The 22,087-nt window shown below is 42.8% G+C and overlaps 1 protein-coding gene across 1 annotated transcript in view; it reads left to right on the top strand.

Moving 5' to 3' along the window:
• Nucleotides 1-21,227, top strand: part of CALML6 (calmodulin like 6) — a gene marked incomplete at its 3' end in the record, with an annotated part of 68,560 nt that extends 47,333 nt beyond the window's left edge. The window contains exons 3-7 of the mRNA XM_084652008.1: nt 7,544-7,718; nt 7,895-8,039; nt 11,191-11,291; nt 20,072-20,143; nt 20,713-21,227. Of these exons, the coding sequence (XP_084508134.1) occupies nt 7,595-7,718; nt 7,895-8,039; nt 11,191-11,291; nt 20,072-20,143; nt 20,713-21,227 (957 nt within the window). The 5' untranslated portion in view covers nt 7,544-7,594. The remainder of the gene's footprint in view (nt 1-7,543; nt 7,719-7,894; nt 8,040-11,190; nt 11,292-20,071; nt 20,144-20,712) is intronic.
• Between the last annotated feature and the right edge of the window lie 860 nt (nt 21,228-22,087).

Genomic DNA, 22,087 nt, shown 5'->3' on the forward strand with positions numbered 1-22,087 from the left:
ATTAAACACCTTTCAAACAACCTGTTCAGGACTTCATGTGAAAACCTATTACAATATGGACCTTTCTAAGACAAACGATATAAAAACAATGTTGAACAGCTCTAACAGACACTAGACTCATATTTTGTTAGTTGCCTCATCTTGAATGACTACCTCATTAGAGAATTCTTGAATTTTTTAATATGTCCATTTAAATTCATTTCTCTTGCAAACTTTAAAAAAAGTGTTTAATAATTAAAGCATTTTCTAGGAAAAACGTGCAGGATTAATTCTTTATGAGTGGAGATGTGGTGATCCTGGAGCTTTCTGAAAGGTTATTTAACACCAACTCAGCATGTACTCTATGTTTCACAAAAGGAAAGGATGCTGTTTTAGACATTCAGAGTTTAGATGACTATAGCTCTAATAAATAATTACTGGCATTTATGCTGTGTCTTGTCTAAAGATCTCAAAATACTTTAAAAACTGGCTATAAAAACAGTACAAATACAGAGAACACTTCACTCATTGCTGAATGCAGCCACCTCTGGGATGGAATATTGTGGCTGTTTAATAGTACACAGCAATATTACATAATACTTTGATAGAAAGCAGGGAGCGTCCTGTGTTGAACTGAAAATACAGGAGGAAAGTACTAAGGATCATCCATACGCAGCTGGGAGAAGTGAAACCATAAATGTCAAATGGATTGTTCCTTTGTATTAAGGATCTGCTCTTGGTTTCATTGACCGCAATGCACAGAATCAGATCCTAAATGAAAATCAGTCATAAGTTCCAAACACCCCCTGCAACAAATAACCAGGGAACCAGCCGTTGTGGGGAAAATAGTAACTGAAATCATGAACAATCATAACCGCATCAAATTAAGCTCACGAAAATAAACTCAAAAAACCCCATGGCTGGGTGGGTGGCTTCACTAACTTATCAGTTTCTTTGTTGGGTCTCATTGCTCTGCCTTTTCCTCTGTTAAAGATTTCAGGAACTGTAGAGTCAAATATCCAGACTGATGGCTAGATGCAGTTAGCATCAGGACACAAGGCAAGAACTAGGAGATCAATGCAACTTTAGGGTTTCTGCCTCATCAGAGGAAAGTGGAGCAGGAGCTGGAGACAGAACATTAGTCTCCATTGCACATTCCCAGCTTTGGTCAATTAATGCCACAATTAATATTATTTTCAAATAGGAGGTATCTTTTTTATTTTGGTTTATCTTCAGTAGTTGAATTACAAATGCCTGAAAATAGCGATTTATAATGGAAAATCTGACATCCCCTTTCTGGCAAGGAGAACGGAAGGTGGCAGCTAAAAAGACTCTATTTGGGGCCCAAATTCATAAACATTAATAACCTACATGAGTTCAGAAATCCCATATTTTTCCAGACTTGCCCTGTACCATACAAGGTGAATCAGGTGGCTGATTATGAGGTATCACGCTGCTTGCTGCCATTAAGGATATGCTGGGCATTTAGGGAATTAAGAGATGCAGCATCAGCTAATGGCTAGAGCACAGGACTAGGCTTCAAGAGATTTGAGTGTTAATTCCATCTCTGCCACTGGCTTGCTTTTTGACCTTGGTCACTTTACTTTGCTATATTTTAACATCTACAGTGGGGGTTGTGAAAATCAACTGACAGGTATAAAGTGCATTGATCTCGTCAGAGCGGAGATGCTAGACAAATACAAAGTATTATTTTCACAGTGGAACGAGAGCTCCTTGTTTGCTGCAGGAATTTAGGTGGAATTCCCGAATCCCTCATTCACAATCTTATTCCCTGGTGGGACGAAGTGTTTCCAAAACTACTGAGTTGAGGAAAATCTTTTAAATGAGGATTTAAACAGTGAACAACTGCCTGTATCCTAGCATCTGAAGATGAGAAATTGATGAGCAGCACCCAAGCTCTCAGGAGCTATATGGTGAAATTTGAAAGCTGCTTAAAGCAACTTTCCATATGAACTGAAGTTCAGGGGATGTTGAGAACCTAATCCTGCCTTTGCTAGCCACGCCCAAAGCTCTTACTGACGTCTGTTGCAGTATGTTCGCCTGAGAATCTCTGCTAGGTCAGGATAGGGTTGAAGATCTGGAGGGGCATAAAGATAAGTAAAAATGCACAGAAAAATAATCAGATACTTTGCACATTATTTATAATAATCATTAGAACTTTAGCCCCACTCTAGTCCCTCTGATCTTGAAGAATTACAAAACTTTCTACAGACTATTAACCTGCATATTACAAAGAACCACTCACTCTTTACCAAAATGCCAGAACACAGCAGCAACATTAGGGAGAGACTGACTTTGGCAATGCCAGCAGTGGTAGATAAATTGGAATTCACACTTAAGAAGCAGGGAGAAGGGGAAGAGTAGAGAGCATAAATAGGAAAAGATGCCATAGCCTCAGTAGCTAAAACAAGCAATTAGAGAGAGGGGGAGGGGAGGCCCTTTAGAGAATAAAATACTTTAACTTCCCTCCTGCTAGGAATGCAGGAGCCACGCCTTGAATCTGTGCCTTTTCTCCACTCTATCTGAAACCACGTTTCCTTCTTTCACTTCCTGCACTGTCATCAGCTCTTTCCCCAAGATGTGCTTTGGTAATGAGGATACAGGGAGATCTTCCTTGCCCTGGACTCTGGACCACGGGAGCAATGCTATAAACTGAAGCTCTGTGGTGAAATGCAGGGCAGATTGCTACCCGTGGCAGTTGATTTTAGGCTGGCTTTGCAGAGCTGCCCAGGAGTGAGGCTGACACAGCTCCCGAACACAGATGAGCGCAGGCAATAATATTTGGATCTGGATCCAGATATGGATTTTGAACAGCCCTTTGGGATTTGAGATTTGGATCTGAGGCCTTATGTGGTATGGTAGCTTTTCAGGGTCACTCTGCTTCAAATGTTGTCTCTGCTAGGGACTATCAGTCCCCAGGCAAGTTCTGGTGATGACTTACAAGCAGGAAGAGTTGTAAAAGTGAAAGCATTCTGGGGAACAGAAGTCAGACTGGAATTGTTATTACTCCCTCAACCCCCTTAAACAGGCACCAGCCTCGCTCTAGTCAGAGGACTTTTGGTGGTTGCAAAACTGGGCCTTAGCACGGCCATTTCCCCTTGGCAAAACTCCAGCTCTCATTGTTCACAAACCCATTCTCATCATTGCTGTAACAATAAGAAAAGGAGTACTTGTGGAACCTTAGAGACTAACCAATTTATTTGAGCATGAGCTTTCATAAATTGGTTAGTCTCTAAGGTGCCACAAGTACTCCTTTTCTTTTTGCAAATACAGACTAACAGGGCTGTTACTCTGAAACCTGCTGTAACAATGCAAGTCACTAAAAAGTGCAGCACCGCCCTCTAGTGTCACCCACTGGATTTGTTGTTTGTCGGTTATGTCCTGTCATGTACTGTGCAGCACTATAAAAGTGGTTAGAAGTTTCACCCCAGCAGTTTTGACAAGTTAAATCTCTTACCAGGTTGATGTTTGCAGTGGGAGACCAGAGACAGAAACATTCAATGATCAGTATAAGCATTTACCACTCTGGACAGACACTAACATGTTTAAAACCTATTCAGGCTTTGTCTAGATTAGGATGTAAAGGTGTGTTAGAACAGGTCAGCTATCGTGGGCAAAATTTTCAAGTGATTTCAGCTCTTACATCTCATTTTCAAAAGTGAGTTCACCAGTTAGGAGCCTAAGTCCCATTGGAAAATCAATGGCATTTAGGCTGAGTGCCTCAGTTGCTTTTAAAAAGAAAAGGAGTACTTGTGGCACCTTAGAGACTAACAAATTTATTTGAGCATAAGCTTTCGTGAGCTACAGCTCACTTCATTGGATGCATTCAGTGGAAAATACAGCGGGGAGATTTTTATACATAGAGAACATGAAACAATGGGTGTTACCATACACACTGTAACCAGAGTGATCACTTAAGGTGAGCTATTAAGCAGGAGAGCGGGGGGGGGGGGGGAAGGGGGCGGAAGAGGGAGGAGAAACCTTTTGTAGTGATAATCAAGGTGGGCTTTTGAAATTGAGACTTTGGCTATTGGCAAATTTTCCTCATAGCCTCTCTCTGTAACCTTGTCTTCCAAAATCTTCCTTATAACCTCTCAGGTTCCCCCTTAAACTTCAACTCTTACTTGTATGCTGTCGTGTCTTCTAGAACATATGAGCATGTGGGTAAAATGTTCAAAATGCCTACCTGCCCATGTTCTATGACCTCATCAGGATCATCAGAACTCAAAACTAGGTAAATGCGCAGCATGATGGCACAGAGAATTTAATAGGTTTCAGAGGGGCAGCTATGTTAGTCTGTATCAGCAAAAAGAACGAGGAGTCCTTGTGGCACCTTAAAGACTAACAAATTTATTTGAGCATAAGCCGATGAAGTGGGTTCTAGCCCACGAAAGCTTATGCTCAAATAAATTTATTAGTCTCTAAGGTGCCACAATTACTCATTTTTTGTGGGTTTTTTTTGGGGGGTTAGGTAATTTAATGTTGATTAGAGCTGCTTGAAAATATTCCAATTTTAATGAAAGTTTTTGACAGAAAAATTCCTCTTTTCAATGACTTTATATTATAGGCTCTTTATCTTTTAATTCAAAAGTTCTCACACAAAAAATTAAAAATAATTCACAATTTTTTCTGTTTTTCTACAAGCTCTAATGTTGACAAATGAAGTAATAAGGAATAATTTGAACCACCCATATACACTGCTGTTTTTTAAATTAACTAACTACTCAGGGAGAAAGATCTGGGTTTACTGTTGGTTTCAGAGTAACAGCCGTGTTAGTCTGTATTCGCAAAAAGAAAAGGAGTACTTGTGGCACCTTAGAGACTAACCAATTTATTTGAGCATAAGCTTTCGTGAGCTACAGCTTATGCTCAAATAAATTGGTTGGTTTACTGTTGGCAGCTCAGCTGAGAACAGCTGCTCAGTGGCAGTTAAAAAAGCAAACATAATGTGACAATGTTTAAAGAATGGGATGGAAGATGCTTAAAATATCACCATGCCATTTTCTAATTCAGTTCTGTTCACACTATCTCTAGAAACAGAACACTTTTGCTTCTTCTTTCAGAGATGGGTGATAGAAATGGGAGGCCTGGAAGGATGTCCGTGTGAACAGAGACTATGCAGACTAAGACTGTTTAGAGAGGAGATGAATAATAATTAATAATACTTAGCTCTTATACAGTGCTTAACAAAGAAGTAGGCATGATAGAGGTACAAAAAGAAATGAATAGCAAAGGTGAATTGGTGAGACGGTTTCTATCCACCCTCTCTCAGTACAAGAACAAGGGAATTTCAATAAAATTGAGAGGCAAAAAACTTAAACCTGATAGAGGAAATCCCTTTTTTTGGGGTACACATCACAATCACCCTGTGGAATTCACTGCCACAAGACATCCCTGAGGCAGGAAGCTTAGGAGGAGTCAAAAGAAGATTAGCCATTTATCTGGATAACAAGAACACAACAGTTACATCACATATCAAACCAGGATGGTCATATCTAAATGATATTTAATTCTTATGCTTCAGGGCACAAGTTAACCTCCAACTGAGGGGAATGAGGATGAAATTTCACCTGTGGACCACCTGTTCTTTATTGTTCACTAAGAGGACTCTAGCACCCTCCTCTCAAGCATCTGATTGAGGCCACTGTTAGAGATACAAACGAGACAGATCACTAGTTGATCTGATATGGCTGATATGTAGTAGGAAGGGTATCTGCTGGGTCATGCAATAGACCATGGCTACATAACATGGTCATCAGCAGGGTTTGAACCTGTGACCTACCACACCAATTGCTACCCTTTGAGCTATAGTAATACTGTCTTTAACTATGAGTAGGTGGCAGGATGTTGTCGTCTCTGAGGCCAGCTACTTTAGAGAAACAAGACAACATTCACTCAACCTCTCTGTTACACAGAACTCAGAAAAATAACTTCCCAGGCTGGGCTGCTATAGCAAGTGGAAAGCTTATTACCTTGTAATTGACAATCTCTGTCAGTGAGGAGGATATGGTGTTGCTTTTAGGTCCACAAACTATTTAAATGGCTTGCTGGTTGCAGTGACTGAAGGTGGGCTACCATGAATCAGAAAAATTCAATACAGTCGGGAAATATGTGGGACTGGGCACTAATCCCAGGGACTTCAGGGTAATAGAGAATGCAGTGCTGGCTTTGGGAAGTGGCCTTGGGTACTTCACTATGATAGGGAATAAAGCACTGGCTGTTTGGATCAAATGGAGCTTGCATCTGAACCACCCTGGATATGGTGCAAGACCAATTTCCAGCCTTCCTTTAGAGAGGATCTATATATCCCCCTAGGTACTATTCTGATAGCAAGGCTCTGTGGATAACAACATGTCTGCCGTACCACTGGCCTGGGGGTGGAACAAACAACTCTCTGTACTGTGGGGGGGGGGAGGATGGTAAAGAGAGAGAAGGAGCAGACTCAGTAAGTGTTCCCTGCTTACCTCCCCTTTCCCCCCCAGTCAACTATGAGCAAGTTAAATATAGACCCAACACTTCTCCGGGGAGCCGGATGCATGAACTGATCAAATGCCACAAATCTGTAGCAGAGACTCCAGTCTCCACTCTGTTAGTTGGCAGGGAGATCTTCATTTTCAAATTTTTAGCGCAGGTCTCTGGGCAGCTCTTACTGTAACGTATGTCAGAGAATAGTCTTTTAAAAGCTATGTCAGATCTTTCTCCCATCATGGCTCCTTTGAAGACTCTGGGGCTACCATTTAAAAAACAAATACTTGAACACCTTGTAGACAGCTACCAGACACCTCCTACAGCTACCAGGCTGGCCTCAGCAGAAAAGACCATCAATCATGTTCTTATTCTCAAAAGACCAGCTAACTTTAACCCCATCCTAACACTCCCCATTCCCTGTTCTAATCATTAACAGCACTTGGCACTCAGACTCCCACTCCTCACTTAGGTCATGATTCAGGAGTGGAGTAGCATGAAATTCTTTAAAAAAGGAGGACTTGTGGCACCTGAGAGACTAACAAATTTATTTGAGCATAAGCTTTCGTGAGCTACAGCTCACTTCATTGGATGCATCTGATGAAGTGAGCTGTAGCTCACGAAAGCTTATGCTCAAATAAATTTGTTAGTCTCTCAGGTGCCACAAGTCCTCCTTTTCTTTTTGCGGATACAGACTACTACTCTGCGGCTGCTACTCTGAAACATGAAAATTCTTTGTATACTGGAAAGCAAGCTGTCCTGTTTGGTAAATGGTCTCTGATGGCCCACATTTTTGGCTGGTCTGAGGGACTAGTAACCATTTCAAGAGTCCCAGCTTTCAAATGATGTATAGAATAATGTATTTTTCCTGTCACTGGTGCTTCATGAGATAGCAGACCATAAGAATCACATTAGTTAGATTACTCTCTTGCACATACTCTGTGTTCTGTGCTTTTAGCTTAGCCCCTTGCCTGATGACCCTGCTGGTTGTGTTTCCTCCTGCACATTACTGAGCACATCTAACTAGAAAATTATTGGAAGCTGGCACAGACCTTTTGATTTATTCCTTTCCACATAGGTTGAGACACTGACACCAGAGCAGATAACAGAGTACAAAGGCGTCTTCGAGATGTTTGATGAAGAGGGCAACGGGCTAGTGAAAACAGATGAACTGGAGAAGCTTATGAGCTTGATGGGAATCAACCCAACCAAGAGAGAGCTGGTGACAATGGCAAAGGAGGTGGACAAAGACAGTAAGAACCTCCTCCGGTCCTATCTTTTACTATATTTCCTACCCTGAAACCAGTGTGTTGAGCTGCCCAGGTTCTGTGGTTCACAAGAGGAATCTACAAGGCAGGATAGACCCTAACTAGACTGCTTCTCAATGACTAGCATGTTAATGTACCCTAGTGCTTTGTTGTTCTTTTAGATAAGGGCACCTTCAACTGCGACAGTTTTCTGGTTTTGATGGGCATTTATCATGAAAAGGCTAAAAACCAGGATGAAGAGCTGAGGGCAGCATTCAAGGTCTTTGATAAGGAACACAAAGGCTACATTGATTGGAATACACTCAAGTAAGTAGCAGACTTCCTGAAGGTATGAAAATATGGGCCTGATTCTGCATGATGCTGAACATACCCAACTCCCATTGAATTACAAGTCAGGAACAGACCATGCCTTTAAAATAGGAAGAGGAATGCTGAAGCTTTGGAAAGGCAGAACAGGTACTGGGATCTCAACACCCAGTCAATATCTGAGTTTGCCACTGGACTCCAGATTGACAAACTGACGGATTTAGACCCCGAAAATTGGATTTATCTTGATGCTATTTTACTGTCCAGTTGAGATGTTCCAGACAGGATTTTTTCCTTGAATGTTCAGTGTTTCCAAAAGATCAAGGTCCATATGTCTGAATTACACTGACATACAGATCTATGAAAGTTACATTCCAAAGAACACATGATCAACTGAAACAGCAATCAGAGCTGGTGAATAATGAAAAGAAAAAATTCTCATGAATCTTCATTCAGATTTTTAGATTAACATGTTTATTCTATGTTTGCATGACTTTTTGTTATCTTTCAGAGACTATGTTAGCAAACAAGTTTACTGGTAAGAATATTGGCAGAAATAGTGAATTTAAGTCAGATGTGGAGAGACTATTTTCTGAAATTGTAAAATCATATTGGAAACCTTAGCTACCATACATAAAACAAAGATACCATGTGACCGATCAAACCATTCAACACATCTCAAAGATTGAATAGTAAATGAGCAAACTAGGAACCAAGAATCATTCACAGAAATTATTCTGTTAATCATTTAAAATAACTAGCATATCGAAGAAAAATCTTTAAGCCATTAGCAGACAATTTGTGAAAAGAAATTAGCCAAATAAGTCATGTGCTCAGCTCTAATACGAATGAACAGTCTCTAGACTATGTCTTCAGAAGACATAAAATGACATCTCTCCATTGAAGCTATGCTGATTTCACCAGCTGAGTTTCTTGCTCTTTGTATTATCAACAACAAACAAAACTAAGAATTTACCAACACAGTAAGAACAAAAGAAAAAGGCAACAATAAAAGAAAAAAAGGATAAAAAGAAATGAAAAAAATTAAAAGATCACTTTATAAAAGTAGCAAATGTTTCTACTCTTCACTTTGAAATTAACCTAGATTTCCATATGGATATGAAAAAGATGTCTATTAGGCTGGAAAAGATTAATGCATTTAGCTAACTCAAGGTCATGTCATAGGCAAATATTCCTCTGGTTAATGAGCATTAATCAAGCTCCTGTTCATAAATGTGTAAAAAAGGAGGCATGCAGCTTGGAAATGTTTGTGTTTATCATTCAGACACAAGGTTCCAGATTGTTTAACATCCTCAGAACTTGTCCTTGATAAGGAAAGAAAACAAACATTCTTTAATTTAAAAAGCCTGGGATTTGCCTCAAAGCTTCAAGCTACCAAAGCTGGCAGAATCAGAGGAGCTATGCAGTTTGTGCGACAGTAAGTTCCAAGAGAGCTAGTGCAGGCTTCAGGCTCCTGTAGAATCCTAAAAGAAACCTTCATTGCTAGCCATTCAAAAGGAAATGAATACATTAGCCATAATTCCGCTGGAAAAGCAAGATTGTTCTGACTGTTCTACCCTTTCATGGGCATAGAGCTAGGACAATCAATGACTTGGCCAACAAGGCCAGAAAGTGCTCAGCACCCAGTTGTTTCTCATTTTCACACTAAAGGTCAGATTTTCAAAAGTTCTCACCAGGTTGGATGCATTTTTTGTGCTGGGTTCTTTTGAAAATCTGGCCCCAAGAGGGTGCTGACCACTTGGAAATCTGGCCTTGAACTCCTTGGGAAATGGCTTCAGGCCCCAGCCTGTGCTGTTCTAATGATTTCTATTTTCCCAACTCACATGATGTTTCAACAAAAGAAAAAAAACTTTAAATATTACCTTGACATTATTTCAACTCAAGAGTGAACAGTACTGGTGCCCTTATTCCCCTCACCTTTCCCCCAAGGACAGGAACACTGCTTTGAAGATCTTTCATGGTTTGTATATATAAGAACATCTTCTGTATTTTCCACAGTATGCATCCGATGAAGTGAGCTGTAGCTCACGAAAGCTTATGCTCAAATAAATTGGTTAGTCTCTAAGGTGCCACAAGTACTCCTTTTCTTTTCATGACAGTGAGCTTCTCTGACTGCTTTGGTCTGTGGATCATCAATGTGCTCTGATGATGGAAATTGCCTCCCTGACTTTGAATTACGCACCAAGCACATGGCAGGCATGATTGCCTGTATGCATTACAACTCAGCAAGCAGAACATAGCAAGATGGGTCGGGGCAATAATATCCAGCACGCTTTTGTGTCCTGACACGTACAAGATACTACAATCCTTACAAAGCTGCAACAGCCCCCGGGACACTTGGATAAATGTGTGTTTTCTTACATCGACTAAAGATCTGTATGGAAGTATCATGCCTTGGTGAATTAGGTTTCCTTTCATGCTGAAAGCTGGTGTTAGCTGTTCTATGCCCATGTCTACAGATACACACAGGATTAATTCTGTATCTGAGAGTTTGTGATTGGCCAGTCCAGGCTTTATTTAGGATCAGAATTCTGAGACTCATGGGCGAGATTTCAAGAACTATTTTTCTTCACTAAGTGGGATCACAACATCTCAAGTTTCTGTTTGTGTTGGGGTTGGAAATAGACAATGCACTAGAATAGACACTGTGAGGAACAATCTTAATCCAGATCACTTAATAGGGCTTTACCATCTCTCACTTGTGTGATACTGTGTGTGGTCACTTGAATGTTTATTGCCATAATTCTATGCAGGTTTTCCATTAGAATATGAACAGAGTACACCATAAGTGTGGGCTAATGGTTAAAGTAGGGGACTGGGAATCAGGACTTCTGGGTTTAATTACTTGTTTTACCATTGTTATGCTGTGACTGAGATTTTCAGAGGTGCTGATCACTTGCCGCTCCCATTCACTTTAATTGGAGTTGTAGGTGCTTACAACTTCTGAAAATTAGGTTATGTTTGACCTTGGCCAAGTGACATATCCACTCCATGCCTCAATTTCCCCACTTGTAAAATGCACCTAAATACCTACCTTTGAGAGTTGACAGGAAGAAGTTCATGTTTGCAAAGTGGTTTGAAATTTACCTATGAAGGGCAAAGTATTGCCAGATTTGGTCTGTATTTTTAGGTATGTACTGATGAATGCTGGAGAACCACTAAATGAACAGGAGGCTGAACTGATGATGAAAGAAGCTGATAAGGATGGAGATGGAACAATTGATTATGAAGGTATAGTATCCATACACAAGACTCTTTAGCAAATGAAAGGTGCACTGGGAAGATTATTCTGAATAGCCTGTAGTCAGCAGTCTTGGATCCGTCTTGCCTTACTCAGAAGCTTTGCCCACAGGAGTCACCCATTTTGACTAGGTGGGTGTATTCCACACAGACAGTGTCATGCAACTGTGAGAGGGATGTGTTGTCTAGGACATAGGGCTGAGTTCTAATGCTGGCTTTGACACCGACTCCCTCTGTGACCTTGGGAAATTCACTTAACCTCTTTGTGCCTGAATCCCCATGACTTTGTGTGGCCCTCCCTCCCCCTCTTCCTCTTCCCTCCTTCGCCCACCCAAGTGAGGAAAATATTTTCTTATCTCTTAGGAGGGTTTGTGAAGGTTAATTAGAGAATGTTTGTGAAGTGGATTTAACAAGACTTTTAAAAAGTGACCAGTGATTATGATTGCCTCAGTTTTGGGTACCCAACTTGAGACACGTTAAAGGGGCTTGATTTTCAGAGGCCGGGTGTTCAGCACTGTCTGAAAATCAGGCTCCTTTAAGGCGTTTCAAGCTAGGATTCCAAAATTACTAGTCATGCTTGAAAAGTATGGCCTCTGTGTGTGTTGCGAGTTCTAAATAGATGTGACTTCAGGACTGATAATCTAGCACCTTTCACCAGCACTAAATTAACTTTAAAATATTGATTAAGGAAACCAAACTCTCCAGTTAAGTAGTTCTTCCTGTAACAAGAAAAATGGGGACTAAAGTACATGAACATTCATTTGTCAGCGATGTGATTTATATAGCAGAATTCAAGAGGATTTATCTGCTCCTCCAAAATAATTTATCTATATGACATTTATGGTCTGTGTGAAACCATTTTTTATTTAGAATCATAGAGTATCAGGGTTAGAAGGGACCACAGGAGGTAATCTAGTCCAACCCCCTGCTCAAAAAAATTTCTGTGCCTTCAATCTTCAAAGAAATCTGCTGCCATTCCCAATGCAATCGGAAAGCATTGGAATAATATCTGTTCATGGTTTGGATTGACATTAAAAGACTGGTCAATAAGTGGTAGAGTTTAATGCAACCACAATGCATTTTATCTGACCTTTCAGCAGAAGGCAGTAGAAGCATACAGCAGAAAGAGATCACAATACCAACCCATTATTGGTACATTAGTCAGACTTCCTGGAAAGACTTTGGATTTGTTACAGAGATTTTGGATGTCTCACTACACTGTCTTTTTATTAATACAGTATTGCTTTCAGAAATTTAATATTTCTCTGTTCTTCATTAGAAGATGAACAGAAATTTGGTTTCATGAATGAATATGCCCTAATAATACTGAGTCCTTATACTGGGTAGCTCTTTAGAAACACAGGTACAGCTGCACCAGCTCAGACATGTGGTTCATCTTGTCCATTATCCTTTCTGTGAATGGCTGGCCCCAGCTGCTTTAGAGAAATCCCATAGTTCAATAATCTGCCCATCGAGGGAGTGCCTTCTCAAACCTCTCATTAGTTAGAGGTTGGCTTGGGCTGTTAAGCATGAGGGTTTACATTCCTTTTCATCCTTGGGAAGTTCTACAAATATAAATTAATCCCAACATCAAATTACCTCCATTTTATAGATACCTTCATAGTGATGTGCCCAAGGCCAGAAAGTGAGCCAAGATTAGAGCTTAGGAGTTCCTGGCTTTCAGCCCTGTGTTTAGATCATTGGACCACATTCCTCTCTTTAATATAACCACCTGCTCCCTGCCCTAACAACCGCCATCCTGCTCCTCCTACTCCGACGTCTTCTTGCCGGATCTCTGGTATGTTCACTACCATCTCAAGCAGGCCATTGTGGAGCAGAAGGAGGTAGGGAAGGAGGCCCTTCAACTACACAAACGGATGTACAAAAGAAAAAGGGGGGTAGCAGAAGGGCTCAATATGCAAAGTTTGGATTCAGGTCTGAACTTCCCTAAGGTTTGGGGAAGTCCGGATGCAGGAGCGCAATTCAGGCCCAACTCAAACTGCTTTTTATGTCGACATGTTCGGTTTCCACCTCCGTTTGCCACAATGTGAAATTCCCTGTTTATCACAGATGTATGTTGCCAGTGCTGGGGGAGCACTTTGTCTGGAAGAAGCAGAGGCAAAGCAGGGGTGAGAGGCTTATCTCTAACAATGGCTGACAGCTTAATTAGGTCCTCAAAGTTTGTTACAGCATAGCAGAACTTGCCTTGACAGCCTGACAGCACCAGCTTGGCACAAGCCATTTTCTCACTAAAGAGCCAGAGGGGTGAAAATGAAGCCATCGGGGCTGCATTGCTGCTGGTTTATTTTTGAATGCTCCGGCATTTCATTTGAGGTGCCATGTAACTAAGGTTCTGTCAGTTTCACACTAACAATTCTCTTCAGGTGAGAGCTGAGCAGGCAAATTCCCACTGAAAGAGGGAGGCGAGATTCTTGTGAGATGTGCAAAAGAAATTGCTCATGCCATTCTTTAACTGGAAGGGAAAATATTACAGTATCAGAGGCAGCCCTCCCACTGCACTTAGCCAATAAAGCCAATTAAAAAAAATTTACCCAAGGCAATTTAAAGACTCCCATAGACTCCAATGGCCTTTGGATGAGACCTTCATCTTTGCTCTGAACTAATGATTGTGTCATGACACTAAAAAACCTACTACATTTGCAAAGATTCCGGTAGGGCTTGTTCTCTGCTGTCATCACCCTAGTGACTTCAGTGGAGCTGCATCAGAGAATTTGCCCCGTGGTCTGAGCATAGAACTGGGCAACAAGGATGCATGTGATGTGACAAAAGAGGGGATCCCCTTCAACTTCTGGAGCAAATCCCAACCTCTGGAAATTCAGATTTCAATGAACAAAGCACTATTTAGCCAAAAAGAATCCAACTCCTGTCCCTGTGGTGCGTCAGGCCCATCTTGCTGAGTGAGCGTTATATAAGTATCCTGCAGTGCTCCTTGCCCTGTCAACCTGTGATGAACCCACTCTATGGCTTGTGCCAACAGCACAAGTTGAGGCTAATAAATCCTGCCTTGTCTATGGTTCTCTCCCTCTCAGAGTTTGTGGCCATGATGACTGGAGAATCCTTTAAGCTTGTTCAGTAGAGTCCTGCAGAAGAACCATATCCTTTGTTACAAAGATCCTTCCTAGACACCTTCACCTGCAAGGGCTGCAATTCCTCTCAAGATGCCGTGATCTGGAGATGTCTCTGAACACCACTCACACACTACCCAAGTCTGAGGAACTTCACCTGGCATTCACAGCAGGAGGAAGCTACAGACCAGAGCACAGCTGAGAGACTCCTCTCACAGCAGGCGTGGAAGCTCTTGCAGGACAGATTCAGTTATTCAAGGAAGCTGTTTTGGGCCATGGAAATTGTACAAGAGCCATAATTTATGTTTATTAATAAACTTTATAAAGAAGGTTTTTCCAATATGGCTTTAAAGAGTCCTGTGAAAGGAACATAGTGTACTTAGGAAAGGAATGCATGTGCTTTGCCAGGACTCTCACTTCTCCTGCATAAATCATTCCTGGGACTGAGAATTGCTCCCAGGTCCACACCTACTTTTATCCATCTCAAAAAGAGTTCACACCTTGGTTAGAAATGCCTAAACTTCACTTCTGCATGGCGGACTAAATAAAGCTACCCGAGGGAGTGCATGAGAACATGAGTCACATTGCACTGAATTTCAAGCTCACAATAATTCAGTGTTTCAAGTGGGCTTGGAAAAACATTGAGGAAACCTGTGAAGAGATGCAGTCAGGGCTGGGTAGCAGATGGAAAAGTTTGTAATGCTGCAAGCTGGTTCTGAACCAAGAGCATAGCACATAAGGGGAAGGGCATTGGACTTGGGGAAAGCAGAAGGAATCCTTGTAACACTGCATGTCTGTGCTCCAGAGTACAAGTGGGTTAAAGCAAGCTATTAAGTCAGGAGAAAGCACTAGGGAATTGGTCCGTCCTGGCACATGCACTGTTCATTGTGGGCCAAATTTTCAAAAATATTTAGGCACCTAAAGGTGCAGATGGCACTTTTGAAAATCCATTTGGTGCCTATCTGCCACTTTAGATACCAAATACCTTTGATAATCCAGCTGTTTGCCCCTATATTTTAGAATGAACTAGAAGTTATTTCTTCTAACCTATCTGTACCCTCTTGCTCCATAAAGCTTTTTAAATTCAGAAGACCCAACGCTCAACTCTTGCTGGTGGGGAGGAAGGGGGAAGCTCATAGGATCTCTGGCCAAAAGCATGTGCTACCCTGTGAACTGAACATAGTGCTTATTTCTGCATAAGAACTAGGACTCTTCCTCCTGCATCAAGAGGTTATTGAAATGAAGTACTGTAGTCAAGTGAAGATATTCACCTGAAGACAAACACTCAAAAGGCAGCAGTTGTGGTTTTGGACTATATTTGAGGAACATATATGTTGCAATGGTTTAACTAAAGATGTGATTTTAAACTGATTTAGTTAATCTAGTGCAAACCCCTGTGCGGACACTCTTAGTTCAATTTAAACCAGATTTATTGCAGTGTAGCTTAAATAAATTGGGAATCAGCTTAAGCTAAAACAGCAATGAGCCACTCTTAACCAAAATAAGAGAGTCCAATTTTTAAACTGATTTAAGTTAAACAATCTCAACTCTCTTATATAGACCACGCCTAAACAAATGCTATCTCACAGGCAGGAGTAAAACTGAGCTCAGTTTGCAAGTGACACAATCCAGTGGCTTTTCAGAAACCATTCTTTCCATGCTGATTCAGAGACCTGAACAGCGAGGGGTTTTTTTTGGCATCTACAAAGCTCAGACATCATTGAAAATATGATTGACAGTCTTCTTTAGCCTATTATATATTTGCATTGCACTAATGCCTAGAGGCCTCAGTGAGGGATCGGGGCCTTCTTGTCCTAGGGTAATTATGAATGGGTCCATAGTATTTTCCATAGCACACAACCCTCCAGTACAGGATAGTTCAAGCAGGCAGAGTACACATATTCATAGATTTCAAAGAGGCTTTGCTTTTATCCACAAAACACTGTCCAGACCAGTTCTTGTCTTACTCCAGCAGCCACGAATCACATCCTCAAATGACTCCTCAAGCTCACCACACTTGCTTTGGTCAGTGAGCAAATGTTACTTATTTCTACCAGCTCTGAGACAACATGAAGAGCTCACACAGCACCCATCTGATGCTCAGCTAAGGGTACCACTAGATTTCTTGCACCTATATGCTCTTCTTATGCAACAAAAGGCCTTCACTCTGTTCCAGCAATGCAATCACAGAAACATTCCTCTAGAGTCCATGGTCATCTCCCCTCCTTAGGAAATTTTCCCTGTCCCAATCACTACTAGTCTGAACAGACCCTGTGTCCAAACATGAAGGACTCTCTCTCTCTCTCTTTGATTCCTAATATCTCATCTTTATTTACTAGCTTGGTCTTTCCTTTTAACTCTCTAGGGCTCTCCCTTCACTCACCTCTTAAGTAAAATAAGCAAATATTTTTTCAAATCTATCTTTATGTTGATTTTGAACAAGCACAGTTCACCAGGGGGTAATTCTTTCCCTAAGCTGCCTTGGGGAAATCCCCCAGCTTCCTGGAAACCACCAGCCTCCCCACCAGACCAATTATAAGATAATTGAGAGCAGGTTTAATATTTCTTCCCATCATGGCCACAAACCTTCAGTGGTGGTAACTTCCCAGCACTTGTTTGCTAATAAAGCCTCCTATGCAATGCAGGCTACTGGCTCTTTTGGGAATAATTTTACTTGCCTACTTCACAGGGTTGTTGGGAGGGTTCCTGACATGGTTTCATTATTCAGATGGTGCCAGTCCGTACCATAAACAAGCACAAGTTGTCCTGGGGGGTGGTAGGGAGTGCCTGGCTAGCCCTTTGTACCTTGGCAATGGGCAGCAGATTGAAGAAGCAGGGAGAGCTCTCACCTCGCCAGCCAAGGAGGCTGGGGGATCTGTGGCGGGGAGGGGGAGCTGCACTCCCCACTTGATCACCTGGGAATAGGAGCTAGAATGTGAAATGAGTTGAGCAGTGAGCTGTAGGCATCAGTCCTACAATGTGAGCAGGCCCCCAGCATCTGCACAGAGTCCCACAGCCTTCAGCAGGTCTCTGGTCAGGTGCAGGGGTTCATTTGCATACAGTGCTTTGCAGAATCAGGGCCTTAGTCCAGGTGGTAGCCTCCATATCAACAAACCTCCAGCCTGTTTTGGCAAGTCTCAGCGGTGATATCTGGGACTCAAATGGCTGTAGAGACTTAATACACCTGAAAGCACCACCCTCCAAATCAGTCTTGAGGAGCAGTGGGGCAGGGTGCCCTATTTGTATTGAGGTACCCTACCTCAGGCAGTTCTATGGCCTATGCCCATAGAACCTGAGCACCCTCAGTCACTACTGTATTTATCCTTGCAACATCTCTATGAGGCAGATCCACAGAAGCCAAAGTGAGTAACAAGTGGTGGAAGAGGGAGATATACCCCCTCTCTCCTTACACTAAAATCTGGTTTTAATTAGGACAATTTCACAATGACCAGAATTACAATTAGCACATTGCAATTCATCATGTAATGTCCTGGGCCCATCTCATCATATCCATGTACCTCATCAGGACTCTGGGATAGGCAAAAGAGACACACCACAGAGACTCCATCAGGTGTTACACTAATCCCAGTACGGAACTTTGAGAATTTTAGCTTGGGCTGTCTGAATACAAGTAGAGTACAAACACAACCAGTAACTGTACTGAGAGTAAAAAAATTTCATTTGAAAAATTGGATGGAAAATGGCCATTTTCCTCAACAAACCAATGTGCTGAAAATTTCCATCTCTTCTGAAATTTTCCAATTTGTTTGTAAAAAAACAAAACCTGAAAATCCCCAAATTTGGAGGGCAGGGGAGGGATATTGTCAAACCAGCTCTACTCAGTACTTAACTTAGCCCTGGTCTACACTAGGACTTTAGGTCGAATTTAGCAGCGTTAAATCGATTTAAACCTGCACCCGTCCACACAGTGAAGCCCTTTATTTCGACTTAAAGGGCTCTTAAAATCGATTTCCTTACTCCACCCCTGACAAGTGGATTAGCGCTTAAATCGACGTTCCCAGCTCGAATTTGGGGTACTGTGGACACAATTCGATGGTATTGGCCTCCGGGAGCTATCCCAGAGTGCTCCATTCTGACCGCTCTGGACAGCACTCTCAACTCAGATGCACTGGCCAGGTAGACAGGAAAAGAACCGCGAACTTTTGAATCTCATTTCCTGTTTGGCCAGCGTGGCAAGCTGCAGGTGACCATGCAGAGCTCATCAGCACAGGTGACCATGATGGAGTCCCAGAATCGCAAAAGAGCTCCAGCATGGACCGAACGGGAGGTACGGGATCTGATCGCTGTTTGGGGAGAAAGAAAAGGAGGACTTGTGGCACCTTAGAGACTAACCAATTTATTAGAGCATAAGCTTTCGTGAGCTACAGCTCACTTCCTCAGATGCATATCGTGGAAACTGCAGCAGGCTTTATATATACACAGAGAATATGAAACAATACCTATTCCCACCCCACTGTCCTGCTGGTAATAGCTTATCTAAAGTGATTTCCAGCACAAATCCAGGTTTTCTCACCCTCCACCCCCCCACACAAATTCACTCTCCTGCTGGTGATAGCCCATCCAAAGTGACAACTCTTTACACAATGTGCATGACAATCAAGCTGGGCTATTTCCTGCATAAATCCAGGTTCTCACATCCCCCCACCCCCATACACACAGAAACTCACTCTCCTGCTGGTAATAGCTCATCCAAACTGACCACTCTTCAAGTTAAAATCCAAGTTAAACCAGAACATCTGGGGGGGGGGGTAGGAAAAAACAAGAGGAAACAGGCTACCTTGCATAATGACTTAGCCACTCCAAGTCTCTATTTAAGCCTAAATTAATAGTATCCAATTTGCAAATGAATTCCAATTCAGCAGTTTCTCGCTGGAGTGAGAACCTGGATTTATGCAGGAAATAGCCCAGCTTGATTGTCATGCACATTGTGTAAAGAGTTGTCACTTTGGATGGGCTATCACCAGCAGGAGAGTGAATTTGTGTGGGGGGGTGGAGGGTGAGAAAACCTGGATTTGTGCTGGAAATCACTTTAGATAAGCTATTACCAGCAGGACAGTGGGGTGGGAATAGGTATTGTTTCATATTCTCTGTGTATATATAAAGCCTGCTGCAGTTTCCACGATATGCATCTGAGGAAGTGAGCTGTAGCTCACGAAAGCTTATGCTCTAATAAATTGGTTAGTCTCTAAGGTGCCACAAGTCCTCCTTTTCTTTTTGCGAATACAGACTAACACGGCTGCTACTCTGAAACCTGTTTGGGGAGAGGAATCCGTGCTATCAGAACTCCGTTCCAGTTTTCGAAATGCCAAAACCTTTGTGAAAATCTCCCAGGGCATGAAGGACAGAGGCCATAACAGGGACCCGAAGCAGTGCCGCGTGAAACTGAAGGAGCTGAGGCAAGCCTACCAGAAAACCAGAGAGGCAAACAGCCGCTCTGGGTCAGAGCCCCAAACATGCCGCTTCTATGATGAGCTGCATGCCATTTTAGGGGGTTCAGCCACCACTACCCCAGCCGTGTTGTTTGACTCCTTCAGTGGAGATGGAGGCAATACGGAAGCAGGTTTTGGGGACGAAGAAGATGAGGAGGAGGAGGAGGTTGTAGATAGCTCACAGCAAGCGGAGAAACTGGTTTTCCCGACAGCCAGGAACTGTTTCTCACCCTAGACCTGGAGCCAGTACCCCCCGAACCCACCCAAGGCTGCCTCCTGGACCCAGCAGGCGGAGAAGGGACCTCTGGTGAGTGTACCTTTTAAAATGCTATACGTGGTTTAAAAGCAAGCATGTGAAAGGATTACTTTGCCCTGGCATTTGCGGTTCTCCTAGATGTAGTCCTAAAGCCTTTGCAAAAGGTTTCTGGGGAGGGCAGCCTTATTTCGTCCTTCATGGTAGGACACTTTTATCACTCCAGGCCAGTAACACATACTCGGGAATCACTGTAGAACAAAGCATTGCAGTGTATGTTTGCTGGCATTCAACCAAAATCCGTTCTTTCTCTCTCTGTGTTATCCTCAGGAGAGTGAGATATAATTCATGGTCACCTGGTTGAAATAGGGTGCTTTTCTTCAGGGACACATTCCTGCTGTGCTGTTTGCCTGTGGCTGAACAGAAATGTTCCCCGCTGTTAGCCACGGGGAGGGTTGAGGGGGTAGTCACGCGGTGGGAGGAGGCAAAATGCGACCTTGTAACGAAAGCACATGTGCTATGTATGTAATGTTAACAGCAAGGTTTACCCTGAAAGAGTGTAGCGACTGTTTTATAAAATGTGTCTTTTTAAATACCGCTGTCCCTTTTTTTTTCTCCACCAGCTGGATGTGTTTCAATGATCACAGGATCTTCTCCTTCCCAGAGGCTAGTGAAGCTTAGAAAGAAAAAAAAACGCACTCGAGATGAAATGTTCTCCGAGCTAATGCTGTCCTCCCACACTGACAGAGCACAGACGAATGCGTGGAGGCAAATAATGTCAGAGTGCAGGAAAGCACAAAATGACCGGGAGGAGAGGTGGAGGGCTGAAGAGAGTAAGTGGCGGGCAGAAGACAGGGCTGAAGCTCAAATGTGGCGGCAGCGTGATGAGAGAAGGCAGGATTCAATGCTGAGGCTGCTGCAGGACCAAACCAGAATGCTCCAGTGTATGGTTGAGCTGCAGCAAAGGCAGCTGGAGCACAGACTGCCACTGCTGCCCCTCTGTAACCAACCGCCCTCCTCCCCAAGTTCCATAGCCTCCACACCCAGACGCCCAAGAACGCGGTGGGGGGGCCTCTGGCCAACCAGCGACTCCACAACAGAGGATTGCCCAAAAAAAAAGAAGGCTGTCATTCAATAAATTTTAAAGTTGTAAACTTTTAAAGTGCTGTGCTTAAAGTGCTGTGTGGCATTTTCCTTCCCTCCTCCACCACCCCTCCTGGGATACCTTGGTAGTCATCCCCCTATTTGTGTGATGAATGAATAACGAATGCATGACTGTGAAGCAGCAATGACTTTATTGCCTCTGCAAGCGGTGATTAAAGGGAGGAGGGGAGGGTGGTTAGCTTACAGGGAAGTAGAGTGAACCAAGGGGCGGGGGGTTTCATCAAGGAGAAACAAACAGAACTTTCACACTGTAGCCTGGCCAGTCATGAAACTGGTTTTCAAAGCTTCTCTGATGCGTACCGCGCCCTCCTGAGCTCTTCTAACCGCCCTGGTGTCTGGCTGCGTGTAACCAGCAGCCAGGCGATTTGCCTCAATCTCCCACCCCGCCATAAACGTCTCCCCTTACTCTCACAGATATTGTGGAGCACACAGCAAGCAGTAATAACAGTGGGAATATTGGTTTCGCTGAGGTCTAAGCGAGTCAGTAAACTGCGCCAGCGCGCCTTTAAACGTCCAAATGCACATTCTACCACCATTCTGCACTTGCTCAGCCTGTAGTTGAACAGCTCCTGACTACTGTCCAGGCTGCCTGTGTACGGCTTCATGAGCTATGGCATTAAGGGGTAGGCTGGGTCCCCAAGGATACATATAGGCATTTCAACATCCCCAACAGTTATTTTCTGGTCTGGGAAGAAAGTCCCTTCCTGCAGCTTTTGAAACAGACGAGAGTTCCTGAAGATGCGAGCGTCATGCACCTTTCCCGGCCATCCCACGTTGATGTTGGTGAAACGTCCCTTGTGATCCACCAGAGCTTGCAGCACTATCGAAAAGTAC

The sequence above is a fragment of the Lepidochelys olivacea genome (genome assembly GCF_965140295.1).
Source record: "Lepidochelys olivacea isolate rLepOli2 genome assembly, chromosome: 18".
Classification (NCBI taxonomy): Eukaryota; Metazoa; Chordata; order Testudines; family Cheloniidae; genus Lepidochelys; species Lepidochelys olivacea.